This window comes from Thamnophis elegans, chromosome 3 (genome assembly GCF_009769535.1).
Source record: "Thamnophis elegans isolate rThaEle1 chromosome 3, rThaEle1.pri, whole genome shotgun sequence".
Lineage (NCBI taxonomy): Eukaryota > Metazoa > Chordata > Lepidosauria > Squamata > Colubridae > Thamnophis > Thamnophis elegans.
In genome coordinates this window covers 122,123,998-122,143,465 of record NC_045543.1, presented here as the reverse complement: position 1 = coordinate 122,143,465, position 19,468 = coordinate 122,123,998, and the positions used below count along the sequence as shown (strand labels likewise).

Below are 19,468 nucleotides of genomic sequence, written 5' to 3'. Positions count from 1 at the left end.
CAACTAACTGAAAACTGAAGTTGTATGTCTTGTCACTACTTTTTTAGCTTTTTGCTAGATTATATAGCTAACATTATCTATTAGGCTTCTTAGGTTAGCATGGTGAAGTACAACTCCCTTAGTCAGCATCATGGGAGCTGAGCCACTTCTGGAAAAGGCAAGGTTGAGGAAGGCTGCACTAAAGCTGCAACCGGGTTGACTGAATTCAACAGGACCTTCCTTTCTAGTTTCACTTGTTGCACAGCTACAAGTTCCCTCTTGCACAGCTCTCAAAAGTTGTTGCCACCTACATTGCCTATAAGTCACTTCAGCTAGCATACTGTAATGTAACTTTAATTCTGTTGGTTACACACGGAAGGTGCTACAAACTCCTTATGGTTTTTGTATTTTTTCCTGTTTTCCTTGTTCAGTCCCAATACCATAGCAGTTACCCTCACTGGACTTAAAAAAATAGCCCACTGTTATTCCAGTAAGGTATCCATTTCTTGCCTTCTTTATTTACTGGATGCTCTTGGCAGTATACATTCCCTTTTTTTTAACCATATTGAGTCCTATTTCTTGTACTTGGATCTTTTCTATTCTTGGTCAGAATATGCCTTCCATCACATGTCTACCCTACATGGTGTGATACTCTGATTTCCAATTTGTTTATTATGTTCTGGTCATGGTTTCCCAAATAAGTAACTATTGTCTGGAATCTCTCATTGCTCTAATTGCCTTAAATCTATTTTTGTTATGATTGCTTACAGTATGTAACAATCTGTATAGATATCATCTGTATAGATATCATCTGTCTCAAAACTAATTGGGAAATCATTGTTTTGAGAACACAGATTTGCTCAGAAACTTTGGAGGCAGTGATGATAATTCAGATACACGGACAATCCACATGCGATCATTCCTATCCTGATTGTTTCTCATCCATCTGCCAATAGAAAGTTTCCAACAGTCAGAAAAACCATTTCATTAGAAACCCAGGAGTATGATTTTGATTCCAGTTCAATGTATCCAATTGTTAAGGTTTTCCTAGGATAGGGTGCCTTTGGAGAGATTTGGCTGAAAGTTTAGAAGGATAAAGGAGAGCAGCAGCATTGTCAAGAATGAAGCATGAGCTAGAAATGAGCAATTCCATCTAAGGTGGTTATGCCTGCTTTATCCCTTACCTGCCAAAGAAACCAAATGTTGCCTAATTTAGAAAGAACGCTTGCATATATTTTGCAAGCAAGAGCAGCTTGAGACAATAATTAAAAAGTCAACACGTGTGATTTAATCAGTTTAAATTCTAATTGCAATTCTGTGCTTTTATAACAAGAAATGGTGATTATTATGAGATATTATCTGTGCTTCACTGATATCACACTGAGCCATTGAATTTTAGTAGACTCTAGGTTTTAGGAACCTGGAAGAGGAACAAGCTATTTAATGCCAGCTGTTGTGGCCACATAGACCATTGCAACCAGACTGGTTCTTGTTCTTGTGGTATGGTGTGCTTTGATTTGTTCCTTACTTGACTTCTTAGAAACCCTAACCTTTGTCTGAGTCTAGGAACATTGTAGTGTTCTATGTTCTGGACTGGACTTAGTCTGGAACTTGGTTTGTTTTGGTCCCTGGATGTGACTAGGCCTTTGCCTAACAATTTCACTGTGAAACCCTCTTGTACTATAGACCTTGGATCTTTTGGCTATTCATAATCAAATAATCAAATGCTACTCTTATGTCAACTTCATTCACAAGAATTCTTCAGGGTCCCATATATTCCACAGGCAACTCTTAGAAAAAGTTCCTTCCCCCCCCCCCCTATTTGATAACTCAGACTGGTGAAGCCCATTATAAGAATTACTTCATGTGTGAGCAAATTTTTTACACTGTAGTCATTTTGTAGTTACAAACAAAACTTTTGTTAAAAAGTCCCATGTGTCCCTTTATCTAAAATGATGTTTATTCTTGTTTTATAGTCTGACAGCTCTGAAGTCTTCAGTATGTACATAACAAATTGTAGGACATAACACCATGTGCAAAAGGGACTTCTTTGGAAGTGAAGTGGGTGGATGTGCTTGACTCTCAGGGGCAGTGGTTGTCTTCTGCTTGTAAAGCACAGTATGAGTCCTAAGTTAAATGTGATAAGTGAACATATTAATATGTATGAAGGTGAATTGTACTAGCGTTAATGCAGATTTCATTGTTAATAGTAAGGAAATAAGCACTTGACTCTTCTTCCTATTTAGTGTTAAATACCAGGCTAAAGATAGATTATGTCTACTTAGCAATTCAACTTCCTTCTAAGAGAAGTTTAAAACTGAATGTGTATGTTATATAGCAAACATTCCACATGCATATTGTAAGATGTTTATTTTGCATCAGGAGGACAGTTTTTATGTACCGTTATTATTATTAGAAATCAGATTTTTGCCAAGCTTTAGAGAGACTAATCCTGGCCCAGTTAAAGAAAATTACATGATGCACAATATTTTTATGGGTATGCAGGGGTTTCATGATATTTCAAGAGGAAAAAAGAAACTACCTGGAAGTATAGGTAATCCTTGACTTATGACCATAATTGGGGCCAGGATTTCTATTCTTAATTGATGAGGTTAAGTGAGTCGTGCCCAATTTTATGATGTTTTTTCATGGTCATTAAGTGAATTTGGCTTCTCCCATTGACTTTTTTGTCAGAAGGCCTCTGGAAAGGTTGCAAATTATAATTATGTGACCATGGAAAGCTGCAACTATCACAAATACAAGTTGAGTGCCAAGCACCCAACTTTTGATCCCAGGATTATGGGGAAGCTGTGCTAGTCATAAGTGCAAGGATTTCTCTTAAATGTTTTTTTTTCCTGGCACTCTTGTAACTTTGAACAGTCGCTAAACAAATGGTTGTAAGTTGAGGATTGCCATTAAGGCAAAGTTACAGCTCTTGAACAATAGGCAGACTTGCTCTTGCAAATGTAAACTAAGCAGTAAATTTCCCCAGTGTCCCAAATTCCATGCATCTTTGTACATGTAAAAATTAAAAACCATTTCAGAGAGAGAAATGAGTAGAATTATGTATGAGGATTTCCTATCATGTTTCCCTGAAACTAAAATAAGGTCTTATTTTCTTTTGACCCCCAAAATAAGACCAATTGCTTATTTTATTATTAGTTCTTATTATTTTTGAGGTGCAGGAGGCAGCCAATGTGATCACCTCATGGCTGCTGCTGTGTTGCAATATTTTCTGGGAGGGCTTATTTTTTTTGGGAGGGTTTGTTTTCAGGGAAACAGGGTAGCAGAACCAAGAGTGTGAAGGAATTCATCCATTTGATGTGTCCTAGAGTTGATAGGTGTGATTTAGTTAATAGTTTTTCTTTAGTGGTTCTTATGCTTTCCCCAGCTATTGCCCACCTGAAAGGAAGGCAAAGATTGCAGCTCTTAAGTTTTGCCCCCTCAGAATGTTCAGCAGCAACATTTTTGTACACATATGGAATGAGTCCCAGCTCAACAATCCCTACATTACCAAAGAGATTCTGTTCCTTTTTGATTATCAGTCATATACATGCTATTCCAAACCTTGTAACTTTAAATTAATAAACTGGACCAGGCCCCAAAAAAGAATTCTCTCTCTTTTTTAGACACAGTTTCCATATTTTGTAGGATCTACTGAAGTATTTCCATCAGCCAGGAAAAAAAACATGGTTCCATGATCCAAAGCATGTTTTTTTTATAACCTGACTGTTTCAACAGTTAAATTAGATAGTTTCACATACACCAGTACACCAGTTACATACACCAGTACACCAAGCAATAAACTTGGTTTAATAGTGATCAGAGATAGTATGTTTATGGAAATAATGTTATATGTAGAGAATTATGATCCGTATGCCCTTTTCTTTGTGCTGGAAATTGAGAACATTGGTCAACTAAGTTGGATTCTTTGGTTGCTTTTCCACCTTTTTGAAGGTCATTTTGGCATGGAGAGGAAGAGGCCATCTGTGGCCTCCATTCTGCTGTTTAGCACTACTTTATGGATTTTGGATAAATTAATTTAGAAGGTCTCTCATTTCCTTCCATAATACCAGAAGCTTTAGATTACTTTTGGTTGACCAGAAACTTGTTATGTTCTGATAGGGAGTAGAAAGGCAGAGCATATCTTGCAAAATGTATCTCTAATTCTTGTTTCTCAAATTAGATTTACTATATTAACAGAAAAATAAACACAAAAGAAGATTAACCAGAAAGATACGTATCTCTTCACATAACCATAGCTTTTTCCAGTAAATAAACTCTGCCCCCCCTCCATCTTTTCCCATTAGTAGAAGCTCAATTTCTGGTTTATAAATTTAATAGGCGCAACACATTTCCAGTATCAGCATATTTGCAGATTTAGGACCAAACAAAATATTTTCCCTCCACTGACTATCCTTCCAGCATTCTCTCATTAACTTCATAATAGAAACAAGCTGAAAATTCTTTATATCTTCATCATAGGACAGATCGTATCAGTATACATGGTGAGCAACTGGAGGCTGAAGTTATACATTGGACATACTACTGAAACTGAGAAAGAGAGAAGTCTGAACAGTTTCTCCAGAATTCCTAAAAAGTTGCATGCTATGGGAAAGCTCCCCTATTGCCATGCTGTTTTATTACATATCAGGCCAGTTAGCATCTGCATATGGAAGAGAGAAGGTGTTTCCTAAGCTTGTTTTTGCAGCTAAATATCTTGACCTGGCTTTGTAACTGCAACCCTATCCTTTGTATCATTTATCAGTGTCAAAGTCAAGGGCTTAGTTCTTAGTTGGGAAAATGCAGTTGTGTTTCACGGAAAATGTTATAATGCTTTTGAAGAAAGCGACAAAATCTACTGACCAAAAGAATCACATATTCACAGCAATATTTTCTCGTCTGATCTTCCAGATAACACCCCTTCAATGACAAGCCAAACTCTTCTATATTTATGTCGTCATTTCTCAGCAGGGCTGATGAGAAGGTCATGGATCTTGGCAACAAAGTGCTTGCACTTCCTAGGAAATTAATCTGTACTGGAACTGAGAACCACAATCAGCAGAGTAAAACCACACAGCAGTCTATGGGTTTGTTAGTTTACCACAGCTCAAAACATAAAGATTAGTTTTAATAACTTTGCCTTTTGGGTCAAATATTTGAATTCTGCATTCTGGAGATTGTGAGAGTGAAGACTCCTTAACTAACAGACCTCAAATATGTTTTCAAAGCCAGTTTTTCTACTGGGACTATCATTTTTACATACTTTATTTTTAACCTACACTAGGTGTCCAAGGGTGGGAGACTAATTCAAGATAAAATGCATGTTCGGTCTGTAGAAGGCCCCAGATTGAACCTCTGAATGTCAACAAAAGCATTTAAAAGGCTGTTTGTTGTGTTCTAGAAGAGAATCTACTTTAGTGTCATCTGTACTAGGAAAAATGGCCTGCATTAGTGTCAGGGATTCATGTTTAGGTATAAAATAATTGGATTCAGCCAATCTCATATAAGGGAGGAGGCGAAAGGGTTTCCAGATTCATTTACATAGGTGAAAGGTTGAAATGCTGCTTTCATTCAACTCAGTAGTCTCTCCATTGTAGTAATGGGGACTTGTCCCAAACCCCGTTCTAAGAACGCCAATGCATCTTTTTGCCAGTAAAATTTCTAATGAGCCCCAGGATCATAAAGATGGTTTGTCTGTTTAGCTCTGAAATCTCTACTTGCTGAATAACAGTTCTTTGCTTTAGTTTAATAATGGTTTGAAATTACAACAGCTTAAGTTTATGACTTAAGACTAGACCTCCTACTTACAACTGTTGCAATGTCCCCACAGTGACATGAGCAACATTCTGGTGTATGTATTTAGAATGGTTGCAGCATTCCAGGGTCATGGGATTGCCCTTTGTGAACTTCACAGGGGGCTTCTGACAGACATAGACAATAGGGGGGGGGGGAAGCTGGATTTCTTTAATGACCATGTGATTTACTTAACTACACTGATTCACTTAAAGGCTGTGGCAAGAAGTCATAAAATGTGTATGATTCACTTAACAACTATATTGCTTAACAACTGAGGTTATGGTCCTAATTGTGGAAAAATTGTGGTGGTGGTGGGAGGACCACCTGTATCTTATTTCAGTGCTTGATTTGCTCTTCTTTTCTGCTGTTGCTGACTCATGAACACATTCCTGCCAGTTGGAACCTGAAACAGAGAATCTTAAAAAGGTCACCGGCCTTATTATGTAGTATAAGCAATCTCTCTCTGTCTCTGCCTGCCTGCCTGCCTGCCTGTCTCTCTCAAAAGGGAGCCCATGTTTTTTTGGAGAGCAAGCCATAATAGCGGTCTGATTTATGCCACCTTATGGAATATATGTTTGGGAAATGATACTATAAAAAAGACACTTTCCAGCAGAGAAGGGCACCAACCTATCTTTATATTTCATCTAACACAGAATGCAGCAATCAGATTAATAGCTTAACACATTTAATATAGAAGAAAACACACGTAGCTCAGGGTTGAATCATAGAGGCCTTGGTGCTCTTGCGACCGGTCCTAAAGGCGAGGACTTAGCACTGGCCTTAGCTCTTAACTTGCACATTTTTAATCCCTAACTAGGTAACCTCATTAGTGCTTATGAATGGGGGGTTGCCCCTTGTTTTTACATAGTTGCTTGCCCTGCCAGTTTGTGTGCGTGGATTAGAATAGTTTTTTCCTTGATAGTTCCTTGATTAGGTTATTGTTTTCTGCTAGATTCCTTAGTATTAATCTTTGCTTATCTGGGTGTTTGTTGATTGAGGGGATGTCATACCTACATATAATTTTATCTTCTGCTGCTTTTAGATCTTTGATTTTCTAGCTGCACTGTAGTAGATAATTGATGGAAAATCTGCTCTTCTCTATGAGATATGCAAGATTTTTGTAAGATCTTTGTCTATGTTGCAAGTCAGGGTGCCTGGTTACACACCATTTTAAAAAAGATGACAAAAAGCTAAGAAAGAAACAGAAAAGATCAGAACACATCTCCTTTAGTAGCAAACATTATATGTATAGGTTTTTTTTTTTTGCTGGGGAGGGGGGAACAGCCTTTAAATCAGTGTTGACTCCTATTGTCTGGACTAATGTAATAGTGTGTTTAGATGACCTTTGGGGCTGAGGGGAAGAGATGCTGCCTAGGAAACAATCAAAGAAGAGAGGCGGAAAGGATCCACCGTAATGGATAAAGCAGATAAACATGGTGGCAGGAAGCTTGTACTGTCAGACTTGCTAGATTCTGTTAATGTAGCTTTACAATAAAATAAAATTAGTTTATCTAGCTGTGTTTTCTATCTGGTTGACTTGATAAGGTTAACAACTGCCCTGGCAATTTTATTGGCAATGATTTTTCAGAAGTGGATTACCATTGCTTCCCCCCTAGGACTGAGAGAGAGTAACTAGCTCAAAGTCATCCAGCTGGCATAGTATAGCAAGTTAACTCTGCTCACTGCCAGTTTGATCCTGACTGGCTCAAGGTTTACTCAGACTTCTATCCTTCTGAGTTTGGTAAAAAGGGGATCCAGATTGTTGCGGGCAATATGCTGACTCTGTAAACTGCTTGGAAAATATAAAGCATTATGAAGCAATATATAAGTCTAACTGCTATTGCTTTTGCTATTAGAAGCTGAAGCTTCTTGCCAATCATGGCAGGAACTGATAATAAAACCCAAAATGTACATGATCAACTTGAAGTCAACAAGCCTGGGGTGGCAGATAATCTAAGACTGAAGCAGGGCCAGTACTACTGTGACTATTGTGTACTGATTTTCATGCATACTTCCTTTAAAAATGGGAAACTGATAAAAATAACAGAAGATTGGAAAAATGAGGAACTAATTGTACTCAGATTTGATTGAGACCTGAATGAATCTACATAGTTTTTCAAGAGCCCTGAAAACGAAAAATGTTTTATGCACATATTTTTCCACACTTTTTGTGATCATCAGATCTATTTTCAGTTGAAAATCTGTTGACAAGATTTCTATTTTTATGAGTTGAATAGTGTATAAATTACATGTGTAGCTGGTGTTCCTTTAAAATGATTATATGAAAAATCCCTAAATGGGTAGATACATGCATTTGTTGATTTCTGAATTTTGTTTCTTTGCAGTTAAAATTATTGGAAGAAAAATGCTGTTATTTGTTTTCATGTCACCAACATTTTCAACTCATGGCTGCCACTATAGCCATCAATTTCAAGCAGAAGAATTAAAACATCAAGTCATGTTGAAGATGGTGCTTATTTGGAATTGAGAAAATAGCGATATTCATTCTCATTATGTTCCAGCACTTATTTACTCAGGTTGTAATGAAAAGAAAATAAAGTTTAACTTCTACTGAAATCAACAACACTTTAGAGGTAAAAGGCTTTTAATTGACCAGAAATATGGGAATATCATATTTTAAAACTTCTTGGGCTTTGTCACACTTGTATTGTTTGATTACTTTGCAATTAGAGCAAAATTTAAGTAGCAAAATGAAGTTGCATTTCCTTTCCTTTGTTTGTCCATCTATTTGCGTAATGCTAGCATGTTCCCAATACAGGATACAATTAAATGGGTCAATAAATTGTAGTAATAAATGTCTTCTTTTTAGAATATCCAGCAGTGGCTTAGAAAGCAAACATTTAGTATTTTTAGTGCTTTTCATTCATTTCCACCATGTGGAGCTTCCGGGCTAATGGTCACTGAATGAATCACAATGTGATTGATCAAGCATTTCACTTGTGAAGCTGGATCTTTTCTGGCTTGGAATAGCTGGCAGGACTTTGCTTGTTCCCAGAGGCTCAGTTGATTGCAGTGATAAGAATGAGAATGGAAAGTAAATCTGGGAAAGCCCTCCTTTGGTGGACTTGGTAGCAAACTTTGGTGGCAAAACAGATGTGTCAGTTCTCAGTGAATTTAAGGACAGTAATTTCATCTCTCTGGCACCTTGAGGAACGTGGTTGGTTGATAGCTGATCTGAAAGAAAGTGCAAAGGGAGACATCAGAAACAAATAATAGATAATACAGGCTGTGTAAAATGAAGTGAATAACGTTGAAGGCAAGAAAAAGCTAGTTTTTTTTGTTTTTTTTTACTAAATACATGTAACAATCTTAGCTGCATCACTTGCAACACAGAATCACAAGTTGGAGGAACCTATTTAGGCCACCAAATCCAACCAACAAATTAAAGCCCCTTCATGACACTTCTGCTTTAATGCAACTAAAGCAGCCAATCCGCTTATTAGATAAGTGGTTCCCATATTCTTATCTGCAAGAATACTGCCTATTACAAACAGGTAGACCTCGACTTAGCACTGTTGGTTTAGTGACCATTCAAAGTTACAACGGCACTGAAAATGTGACTTATGGCCATTTCTCACACTTAATGACCATTTCAGCATCCATGTGATCAAAATACAGATGCTTGGCAATTGACTCATATTGATGATGACGGTTGCAGTGTCCTGAGGTCATATGATCACTTTTTGTGACTTTCTGACAAGCAAAGTCAATGAGGAAGTCAGCTTCACTTAACAACCGTGTTACTAATGTAACAACTGCAGTGATTCACTTAATTGTGGCACAACAGGTCACACAATTTTACTATAGTTACCGTGTACTTGCAGTCATGTAAAAAAATTTGGGGACTTGGCAACCAGTATGTATTTACAATGGTTGCAGTGTCTTGGGGGCTCACATGGTCACCATTTGTGACCTTCCCAGCTGGTTTCTGACAAGCAACATCAATAGGTAAAACTGGATTCATTTAATGACTGTGATTCACTTAACAACTTTGTTGATTTGCTTAACTTCTGCAGCAAAAAGATCATAAAATTGCTGTAATTCATGATAGAATAGAATAGAATTCTTTATTGGCCAAGTGTGATTGGACACACACGGAATTTGCCTCCGGTGCTAAGTTTACAGTGTATATATAAACAGCAAGTAATAGGTCATAGGTCATATTGAATACCCATTTAGTGATGGAAATTTTGGTGCTAACTATGGTCATGTTGAGAGTTACCTCTGTCTTTCTGTTTTGATACTCTTGCTGGAAGATGCAGTATCTTAATTATATCTTCCTAAAACGTAATGCAATAAATGTACCTTAACTGTAGCCTCATCTTCCATGTCACAACACTATCCAAAGAATCTAATTATTAAATTTTTAAAAGCATGCAGTGTTTACAGGCACTATAATGTTATGGTATCTGGGAATTGTCTCAGGTCAATAGGAAAAGACAGGTCCCCCTATATGGATTGGTGAAGAAAGTGGTTTCCTAGTAAGCTTCTATAGCATCTGTGTTCTGTGAGGGCAAGGAGGAAGGTATTCTGACCTTTTCCCATGCTTATTTTTGATCTACCATATAATTTTGACTTGGACGTTCTTGCAGTCTTAAGTGCTGTTGCCTATTTTTAGGGATCATACTATGCAGAGCCCATGAAATGGTTATGCTTGGACATTTATCTATAATTTTATCCTGGTTGCCTATTGATTGTATGCTGTTGTTTGGATATATATAAATTAAACGCTAATGAGAGGGGCATACCTATAAATGAGATAAATAAATGCCCCCATCAACCGAGCACATGCAAAATTACATTTTTTTTTTTGCTGAAATGGCAAAGGAATAAATAACTTCATTTATTTTCCACAACTGTACTCTTAAAAACTGCAGATCCCTTCATTGTTCTTATCTATGTCAATGGCATTAACTGCATGTTATTATATAAATAGCAGTAACAGCAAATGTGGGCAATGTTAGGAATATAATATAAAGCATAAACGTTGTTGCAAGGAATACGGATTAAGTTTGTAAGATTTATATATTGTCCTACTCAAAGGGAAGAATTTTAGGAATATAATTCTAAAGCTTGGGTTGGCAATATATAAATCATATAGCAATGCTGTATCTTTTTCTTTAAATCATATTGTAAAATGTGATTGGTTGCTGTTTTCCTCAATCGGCCCTAAGAAGGAGCCAGAATGACCGTTAGCTCTCTGTTTTGTTAGATGCTGGGCTGATAGGACCTGAGTGTTTTTGGAAGCTGGCTGTTAGAAAGTGCCATGAGCTATTGTAAGTTTTGCAACTCCTAGCAAACTTTGAGTACTGGACTGTTTGTATGTTTATGGACTATGTTATTTGGGTTATCCCTTAACTGAAAGACATTGATGACTGACTGTCTTATCCGTGTATGACTTGGCCTGTTTGATGGACTCTGATACCTCTATTTCCACGAAAGTAAAAGCTTATTTAAACTGCAGTGTCTCTGTATGCTGGTTTGTGTGTGCTCCAATACAACTCTCACAACGCTTCTCTGAACGTACTCGCTCTCCCAACGGGGAGCTTACCTAATAGGCAGAGTAAAAAGGACAATTTTAATTTCATGATCTTTGATACAAACTTTCAAATAAAATCACTCTGAAGATACCGTATTTTATTCAGCATCTATGTAGGCTTTCCTTGAAAGGGAGTGAGAAAGTTTAAAGAATTATTATTTTGTTATCTCTCTAACTGATAATCAACTGAGATCGGAAGCTGAGCATTATGACCCTCAACTTCAAATTCTGTTAAATTCAGTTCCTCTGAACTAAGAAAGGAAGGTAAGGATAAGATAAATAAACAATAATAAAAGTTGATGATCTAGTCTTTTAGTAAAAAAGAAACTGGAGGTATTAAAAAAATTATGCTGCCAGTAGTTTCTTCTATCATAGAATCAAAGCTGCAAAAAGTGAAGAGGAATAGGGGAATGTTTAATTAATCAAACTTCATGATTTGTAGTTTTAATATTAATAATCAGAATTTATACAGCGAGATTATTAGGTATACTTCACATTGGATATTTTAGAGCCAAGGTGGCGCAGTGGTTAAATGCAGCACTGCAGGCTACTGCTAGATCAGCAGGTCAGCGGTTCAAATCTCACCGGCTCAGGGTTGACTCAGCCTTCCATCCTTCCGAGGTGGGTAAAATGAGGACCCAGATTGTTGGGGGCAATATGCTGACTCTCTGTAAACCGCTTAGAGAGGCCTGAAAGGCCTATGAAGCGGTATATAAGTCTACTGCTATTGCTATTGCTATTATTGTAGGTTTATTATTGAAATGTCTTAGATATTTATTATTTTTATGTCATTAATTATAATTATACTCTGCTGTATATTTAAAATATAATGGCTTTTTATAAAATGTTGTTTTGTAAAATGGCTAGGACAGTAGTTCTTAAACTGGGGAGTAGTTATCCTGATGGGGGTAATTTGAGCATATTCTGGGTGTAACAGAGAAATTTTTAATATTTATTTATAACCTGAGGATCCAGATTGGAACTGCCATTTCAAAACCCCTTGGTAAAACAACAGTATTTATGGGAGGGGTGGCGCAGAGGGGAGGAAAGGAGCTAACAATATTATTTGAAATGGGAGAGAAGAGAAATAATTTCAGAACCACTGTTGTAGAATATGCACAAAGGGCATAATGTATATTGCAACAGTCTCCGCAGAGCTTTCACTCAGAGCTGTGTATGAATGATAAGCTATTGGTAGCTGATATAAATGATGTAAACAAAAGCAAAGGGCAGGTAATGGATAAAATAGTTGACAACACCTTGAAAAATCCAAGAACAAATAATTGAAAAAGAGGCTGACAAGAGTCACTGCTATCTAACAACATATTATCAGTAGAGATATAGGTTTACAAGAATTTTTTAAAAAAATTGACGAAATGACTGGGTCAGAGTCAGAAGTATTAGACTGACCCAGATTGGATCCTGCAGAGTCAGAAGAGACTGAATCAACAACAATAATTTGCTGCACAAATCTTTGTACCCTGTACTCCTCTTGAAAGTATATAATGATAGACTTGAGATGGTCATTTACTGCAAGTGATAAATGCAGAAGACCTGTTCTGTCTTCAGACCGTTTTCTAATAGTCAAAAATATATATGCAGATATAATATTTTGTATCATCTATATCCTATATTTTTTGCATTAAGGGAAAACTTAGAAGCCTTAAAAAGAAAATACCTTGTATCATTGCTCTTACCTTTTTGATCACTGTGTTTTATTATGGGGGCCAAGTTGTTCCTTACAGTGGTTAGGTCTTTTACTCTGGGAAGATCTAAAGTGGTATGCTGAAAGTTTTTCCCTAAAAAAGGAAAAGGAAGTACAGTAAGTATTATGCACACATACACACACTTAAATAAGTTTCCTTCAAAAGAATGGGACTGAGAAGAGATTGGAGGATCTGTGTTCATTCTCTATTTCCACAGAGTATATGATTAGTGCAAAATATGATTACCCTGCATAAAGAATATATACTTAATAAAGGCTGGGACAAAACATTACTTTCCTAGCAGTTGCAAAGGTTTATTTAATCCTGCCTTTAATTCTTAGATCAGTAAAATACAGGGCTGGTATCAGAAGCTGAAATTACTGGGTACGTCCCAAATATAGCTTTTGTTTTTGTTTTAAATTAATAATTCATGTTGTATTCCATACAAACTGAAGAATTATATGGACAATAAAATAATCTGTACAACAAAAGATCTGAGAAAATCTGAGAAAATTGTTAAACTTTCTGGCTTGGAATTATAGGGAGACCTTGAGTTATGGCCGCAATTGGGCCCAAAATTTATGTTGCTGAGTGAAACATTTGTTAAGTGAGTTTTGGCCCATTTCATAACTTTATTTTGCCACGGAAAAGTTTGCCTACTTCTTTTCAAATAAACCTAAGCGTCCTCTTTCTTATTAACGGACATAAATGAGTTTATCTGAATTTCATGTAAAACCAACCTGTTCTCATTTTAATTCTATTGTGAGAGCATAAAAGAGATGGTTAATTCATATATACTATTAACCTATACTGTAATTTATTTAATTCAATGTGTTCTGTAGTTGGACTTGTTGTTTACAAATTTATAATTTATAAACCAATATAATGATTGTTATTGAATAAACCATATTTTCTTGGTGGCAGTGCATTGTGCGGGCAAGTATATGTGCTTTTAAGGACCAAAATGGTCGATAGAAGATCTACTGCATAAGCCCCTTTGGAAACTGAGTTCATTCCTATTTCTTAAGGGAAGAATCACTGTTCAGCATAAAAGATTTGGACATTTCAATCTGGAAACTGCTATCTATTAAAAAGGTAAAGGTTCCCCCTGCCATATGTGCTAGTCGTTACCAACTTTAGGGAGTGGTGGGTGCTCATCTCCATTTCAAAGCTGAAGAGCCAGCACTGTCCGAAGACATCTCTGTGGTCATGTGCCAAAGGTGCATGGAACACTGTTACCTTCCCACCAAAGGTGGTTCCTATTTTTCTACTTGCATTTTTACATGATTTCGAACTGCTAGTTTGACAGAAGCTGGGACTAGTAGCAGGAGCTCACTCTGTTACACGGTGCTAGGGATTTGAACCACCAAACTGCTGATCTTTCTGATTGACAAGCTCAGCATATTAGCTGCTGAGCCACCGCATCTCTATATCTATTATGCTACAATTATTTTCAGCATACCCAGAATACATTTAGCTCAAACTAAATAAAAAGTGTGGGGGAAAAAATTACCTGGTGACAAATTAGGCAGATGGGGAGGACATACCACATGATGGGATCTGTTTGGGAACAATCCATCTATCAGTTTATTATCAGAAGGCACAGTCGTCCAGAGTCTATATGTGGGTGTTTGGTTTTTGACAATTTTCCAAGGACTGTCCAAAGCTTGTCGACTGGTTCTTTGACTTGACAAATCATGTTCACTTCTGCTTTTTTGAGACCAAGTTGCAAAGTCATTATCAATATTCATGCTGGAGATTGTAGTGTGAGAAGTTGTTAAAAAAGAATGACTCACAGTTATGGGTGGGAGACTTTGTGTTCTGATTGGTGGAAGGTCATTGCAATTTGGTGCATTGTTTTCTGAAATGAGGTACTTCTTGAAATCTACATTTTTTTTCTGAAAGTTAGTAGCTTTCATGTATTCCTTGGATGACCCATCAAAGCTGGAATCCATTATGCAATCAAATGTGGTGATAATTTCATCTACTTCTGAGGTCTCTTCTTTCTGGGATATGTCACTATTCTTCTCCTTCAAACTGACTTTCCAATCCCCTATTTTCTTTCTAGAGGAGAAGATTTGGTTTAGCATGCTGAATCTCCCTTCCTTCTTTGATAATTTATTGTTCTGGGAAGAAATGTGATGAAGTAGCTCAGGTCTTTAAAAAAAGAAAAGCAGATTGTATGAACATTGGTATGTTATTGTTAGGACCACAGATTAATATTTGGGATATATGTATGTATGTATGTATGTATGTATGTATGTAGCATTTGTGCTGATAAATAAATAAATAAATAAAGGGAGACTAGTATAGATCTATTTCAAGCTATTTAGCTCTCATATATATATGAGAATGTGAATATATATGAATATATATATATATGCTGGTCGTTATATTTGGGTCTTTTCCTGTGTAAGATTGAGATTGTCTGGGCAACGTTTCGGCGAGGTCACACTCGCCATCTTCAGGATGGTGTTTTTGGCTTAAAGCGTGGTCAGAGCTGCCATCTTTCTATAAATCTTGGTGGGGGTGTGTGGAGTGCTGGCTTTGTTTCAGAAAGTGGATTGATTGGATGTTTGGCTGTATCATGATTGGTAGATTGCTGTTGATTGGTGCTGGCTGTAGGTTGTTATTTTGTGTTGTAATGGCCTGGGTGGTGGGTGGGGCTTGTTTGTTTACCAGGGCTGGTTTCCAGATGTCTGGCAGGTGGGAGGCATCATCACGTTTATTCATGTTATGGGGGTGTTTCTCTATTTCGATAGCTTCCATAATTATTCTCTTGTTGAAGTGTTCTGTTTTGGACATTAACCTGGTTCCTTCAAAACTAATTTCATGTCCTGTAGCTTTAAGGTGCTGGAAAAGGGACGAAGTTTTTTTCTTTTTTTCTTTCTGCATTCTTGTGTTCTTGTGTTCTGCGATGCGTGCATTTATTCTCCTGTTCGTTTGTCCTATGTATGTTGCAGGGCAGATTTTGCATGGTATTTCGTAGATTCCTTGGATTTCTAGCTGGATTTTGTCTTTGAGGTTTCTTAAGATGTTGGCTATTTTTTGGTCAGTGTTGAAGGCAGTCTTGATATTGTGTTTGTGGAGAATTTTGCTGATTTTATCTGTGGTGCCTTTGATGTAAGGGAGGAGGACGATGACATCCTGTTCTGTGTCTCAGTTTTTGGGAGGAGTCTCCCTTTGGATTAGGTTGGTAATTGTTTTTCTTTGGAATCCTTTGGAGATTAATATGTTTGTGAGAGTGTGTAATTCAGTTTGCAGGTGGTCTTTGTCGGCTAGGCGTTTGGTTCTGGAGATGAGGGTCTTGGCTACAGAGTTGATCTGTGCAGGGTGGTGATGGGCTTATGCGTTTAAGTATCAGTTGGTGTGCGTTTTTTCTGGTAGATGGTGTGTCCTAGGGAGCCATTGGTTTTTTTGTAGATTAGGACATCTAGAAAGGGAAGTTGTTTGTTTGCTTCTATTTCCATAGTGAATTATATTTTGGGGTGTAGGCTGTTGAGATGTGTGAGGAAGTTGTCCAGTTTTTCTTTCCTTTGTGGCCAAATCATGAAAGTGTCATCAAAATATATATGCCAGAGTTTGGGTTTGTGTTCTGATTTATATAAGGTGTTAGTTTCAAAATGTTCCATGTATAAGTTTGCGATGACAGGTGAGAGGGGTGATCCCATGGGTGTTCCTTCTATGTGTGTTGTGTTTGTGGAGAATTTTGCTGATTTTATCTGTGGTGCCACAATATCAAGACAGCCTTTAGCACTGATCAAAAAATAGCCAACATCTTAAGAAACCCCAAGGACAAGATCCATCTAGAAAACCAAGGAGTATATGAAATAGCATGCAAAAACTGCCCAGCCACATACATTGGACAAACTAATAGAAGAATAAATGCATGCATCACAGAACACAAGAAAAGAAGAAAAAACCTCCTCCCTCTTCCAGCACCTTAAAGCAACAGGACATGAAATTGATTTGGAAAGAACCAAATTAAACTCCAAAACTGAACACTGAAGAGAATAATTATGGAAGCCATTAAAATAGAGAAACACCCCAACAACACGAATAAACATGTTGTGGGGACCTCCTGCTTACCAGACATCTGGAAACTAGCCCTAGTCAACAAATGAGTCCCAGCCACGAAAACCGACACCGGACCCAGAACAACACAGGACACAACCACCAATCACCCTCACTAGAGTCAAACCCAAATCCATCCCATAGACCAAATACAACCACCATCCAGAAGCCAAACCATGGTGGCATCACCAACTGCTGCACCCCCCTCCAACCCCCACACAAAGCAAACTGACACACACCATGAACACATGGCCAGACCGCAAACTGGGAGCCAAACCACAGCTATCTGCTCAGGACATTACATCACAGAACTCAGAAGGTTACAATGCAAAGGCTCAGGATGTTACAACGCAGCCAGCCCCCCAGGAGGTTGCAGCACAGGACTCAGGATATCACTACAATAAAGCTCAGGATGTCATCACACAGTCCATTACCCAGGTCGTTACAACACAAAAGAACAATAGGCACACAGCCAGTACCTCAGCCATACAGGATGTTACGAAACAGCTGACTAATCTGCAAACATCAACTCCATCAACTAATCAAGATGTTACAACAAAGCCAATCAATCTGCTTACAGCAACAAAGCCAGTACTCCCCCACACCAATATTTATAGAAAGACGACAGCTCCGATCATGCTTTGCTCGCACAAGCACGAAGCTGAAGGCACCAGCCTGAAGATGGCCAGTGGGACCTTGTCAAAACTTCGCCAAGATACTCTCAATCTTACACGGGAAAAGACCCGAATACACCAAGACCTGCATATATAGATAGATAGTTGGTTATAGTTTTATAGTCATAGTCATAGTCATAGTTATAGTTAGTTATAATTATATAATAATTACATGTACAGATAAAAGAAACACAACAGTTATGTAAAAGAAGTGAAATGTGTTACAAGTATGTTATGTTTGCATAAACAAAATACAAAGTTTTTTTTTAAAAAAGAAATGAAATGTCTTCTCTAGAGATTTGTGTCTGTATCAGAGTGGCATTCAGCAGGCTCTGACCAGTTCTGGAGAACCGGTAGCGGAAATATGGAGTAGTTCGAAGAACCGGCAAATGCCACCTATGAAAGGGTCCCGCCCCCATCTATTCTCTGCCTCCCGAGTCCCAGCTGATCAGGAGGAAATGGGGATTTTGCAGTATCCTTCCCTTGGAGTGGGTGGGAAAGGAGATTTTTACAGTATCCTTCCCCTAGCATGCCCACCAAGCCAAACCAACAGAACCGGTAATAATTTTTTTTGAATCCCACAACTGATGTGTGGGTGTGTGTATAATCACACACACATACACAGTATGAAGAGGGCACTACAAAATGTTTTTAAATCAATAAATGTCTTATAAAGTTTGTGATAATTAAATATACGTTTATACCACTTACTGTACAAAAGCATCTTGAAACACTTTTACAAAGTATAAAATAACTTATAGAAATAATATATTTTAAAAGACACCAGGAAAAAAGAGAGATAATCAAAAGCAGTAGCAAAATCAGAGGCAAATTTCTTTCATCTAATGTTCAGAAAATGTGGGCAAATAGGTTTTTCATGTAAAGAGAACCAGGAATTAACTCAATAGCTAAGAGGTTACCAGATGAAGATAAAACTCCACCAAGATAGCAAAAGGATATTATGATTCTGAATAAAGAATTACAACAACATTATAAATTGCATATTACCCATATAATGCTTGCAAGGGATTCTGGATTTAACTTTTTTTTTAAAAAAATAACCTCATTCTAAGTAATGTATTAAATAATTTAATTTAATTAATATTGTGTCTTTTCACTATAAGCTGAATACATACAGCAATGTTTCCTTCATTTTTTTTCTTCACAACATCTTTAATGTCAGTTGAAGTAAGAGAAAAGAACTGTTCCAAAGTCACTCTGTGAGTTCCCATGGCTGTAGATGAACATGAACAATCCAGCATTTAAGCTCAATTCCACACTGTTGAGCCTGTACAGTATTTTTGGGAAATGGCTTAAATGGGAGGAAGAAGGTGTGTTGGGTGCTGCCTTGAATTATTTGTGAAAACAATAAAAATGGGATACAAATTAAATAAATAAAATAAATTTCACTGTTGAATTAACAACCCAGAACATAATGCTGATTATATTTATCAACTGGAAGAAGACACATTTAACATTTAGAAAATTAGAGAAAATTAATGCATTTTTTTTTTCTTGGATGACTGTATATCCAAATTAGACTGCTTTCTTTCATTTGCACAAAATGACCAGAACATATACCAAGTGCATTGACTTTTAAAAGAACAATTACATTATTGTGGTGGATTTAATCTAAAACAGATTTCTTGTCCATTATAAAGTGAGTTATTAATCTC

General features: G+C 37.1%; 1 protein-coding gene across 1 annotated transcript in view; it reads right to left on the bottom strand.

Moving 5' to 3' along the window:
• Positions 1-8,510: 8,510 nt before the first annotated feature.
• Positions 8,511-19,468, bottom strand: part of ANKRD55 (ankyrin repeat domain 55) — a 36,245-nt gene continuing 25,287 nt past the window's right edge. Inside the window, exons 9-11 of the mRNA XM_032214309.1 lie at positions 14,558-15,201; positions 13,036-13,137; positions 8,511-8,973 (exon numbers count right to left, since the gene is read on the bottom strand). Coding sequence (XP_032070200.1) covers positions 8,690-8,973; positions 13,036-13,137; positions 14,558-15,201 — 1,030 coding nt within the window. The 3' untranslated portion in view covers positions 8,511-8,689. The remainder of the gene's footprint in view (positions 8,974-13,035; positions 13,138-14,557; positions 15,202-19,468) is intronic.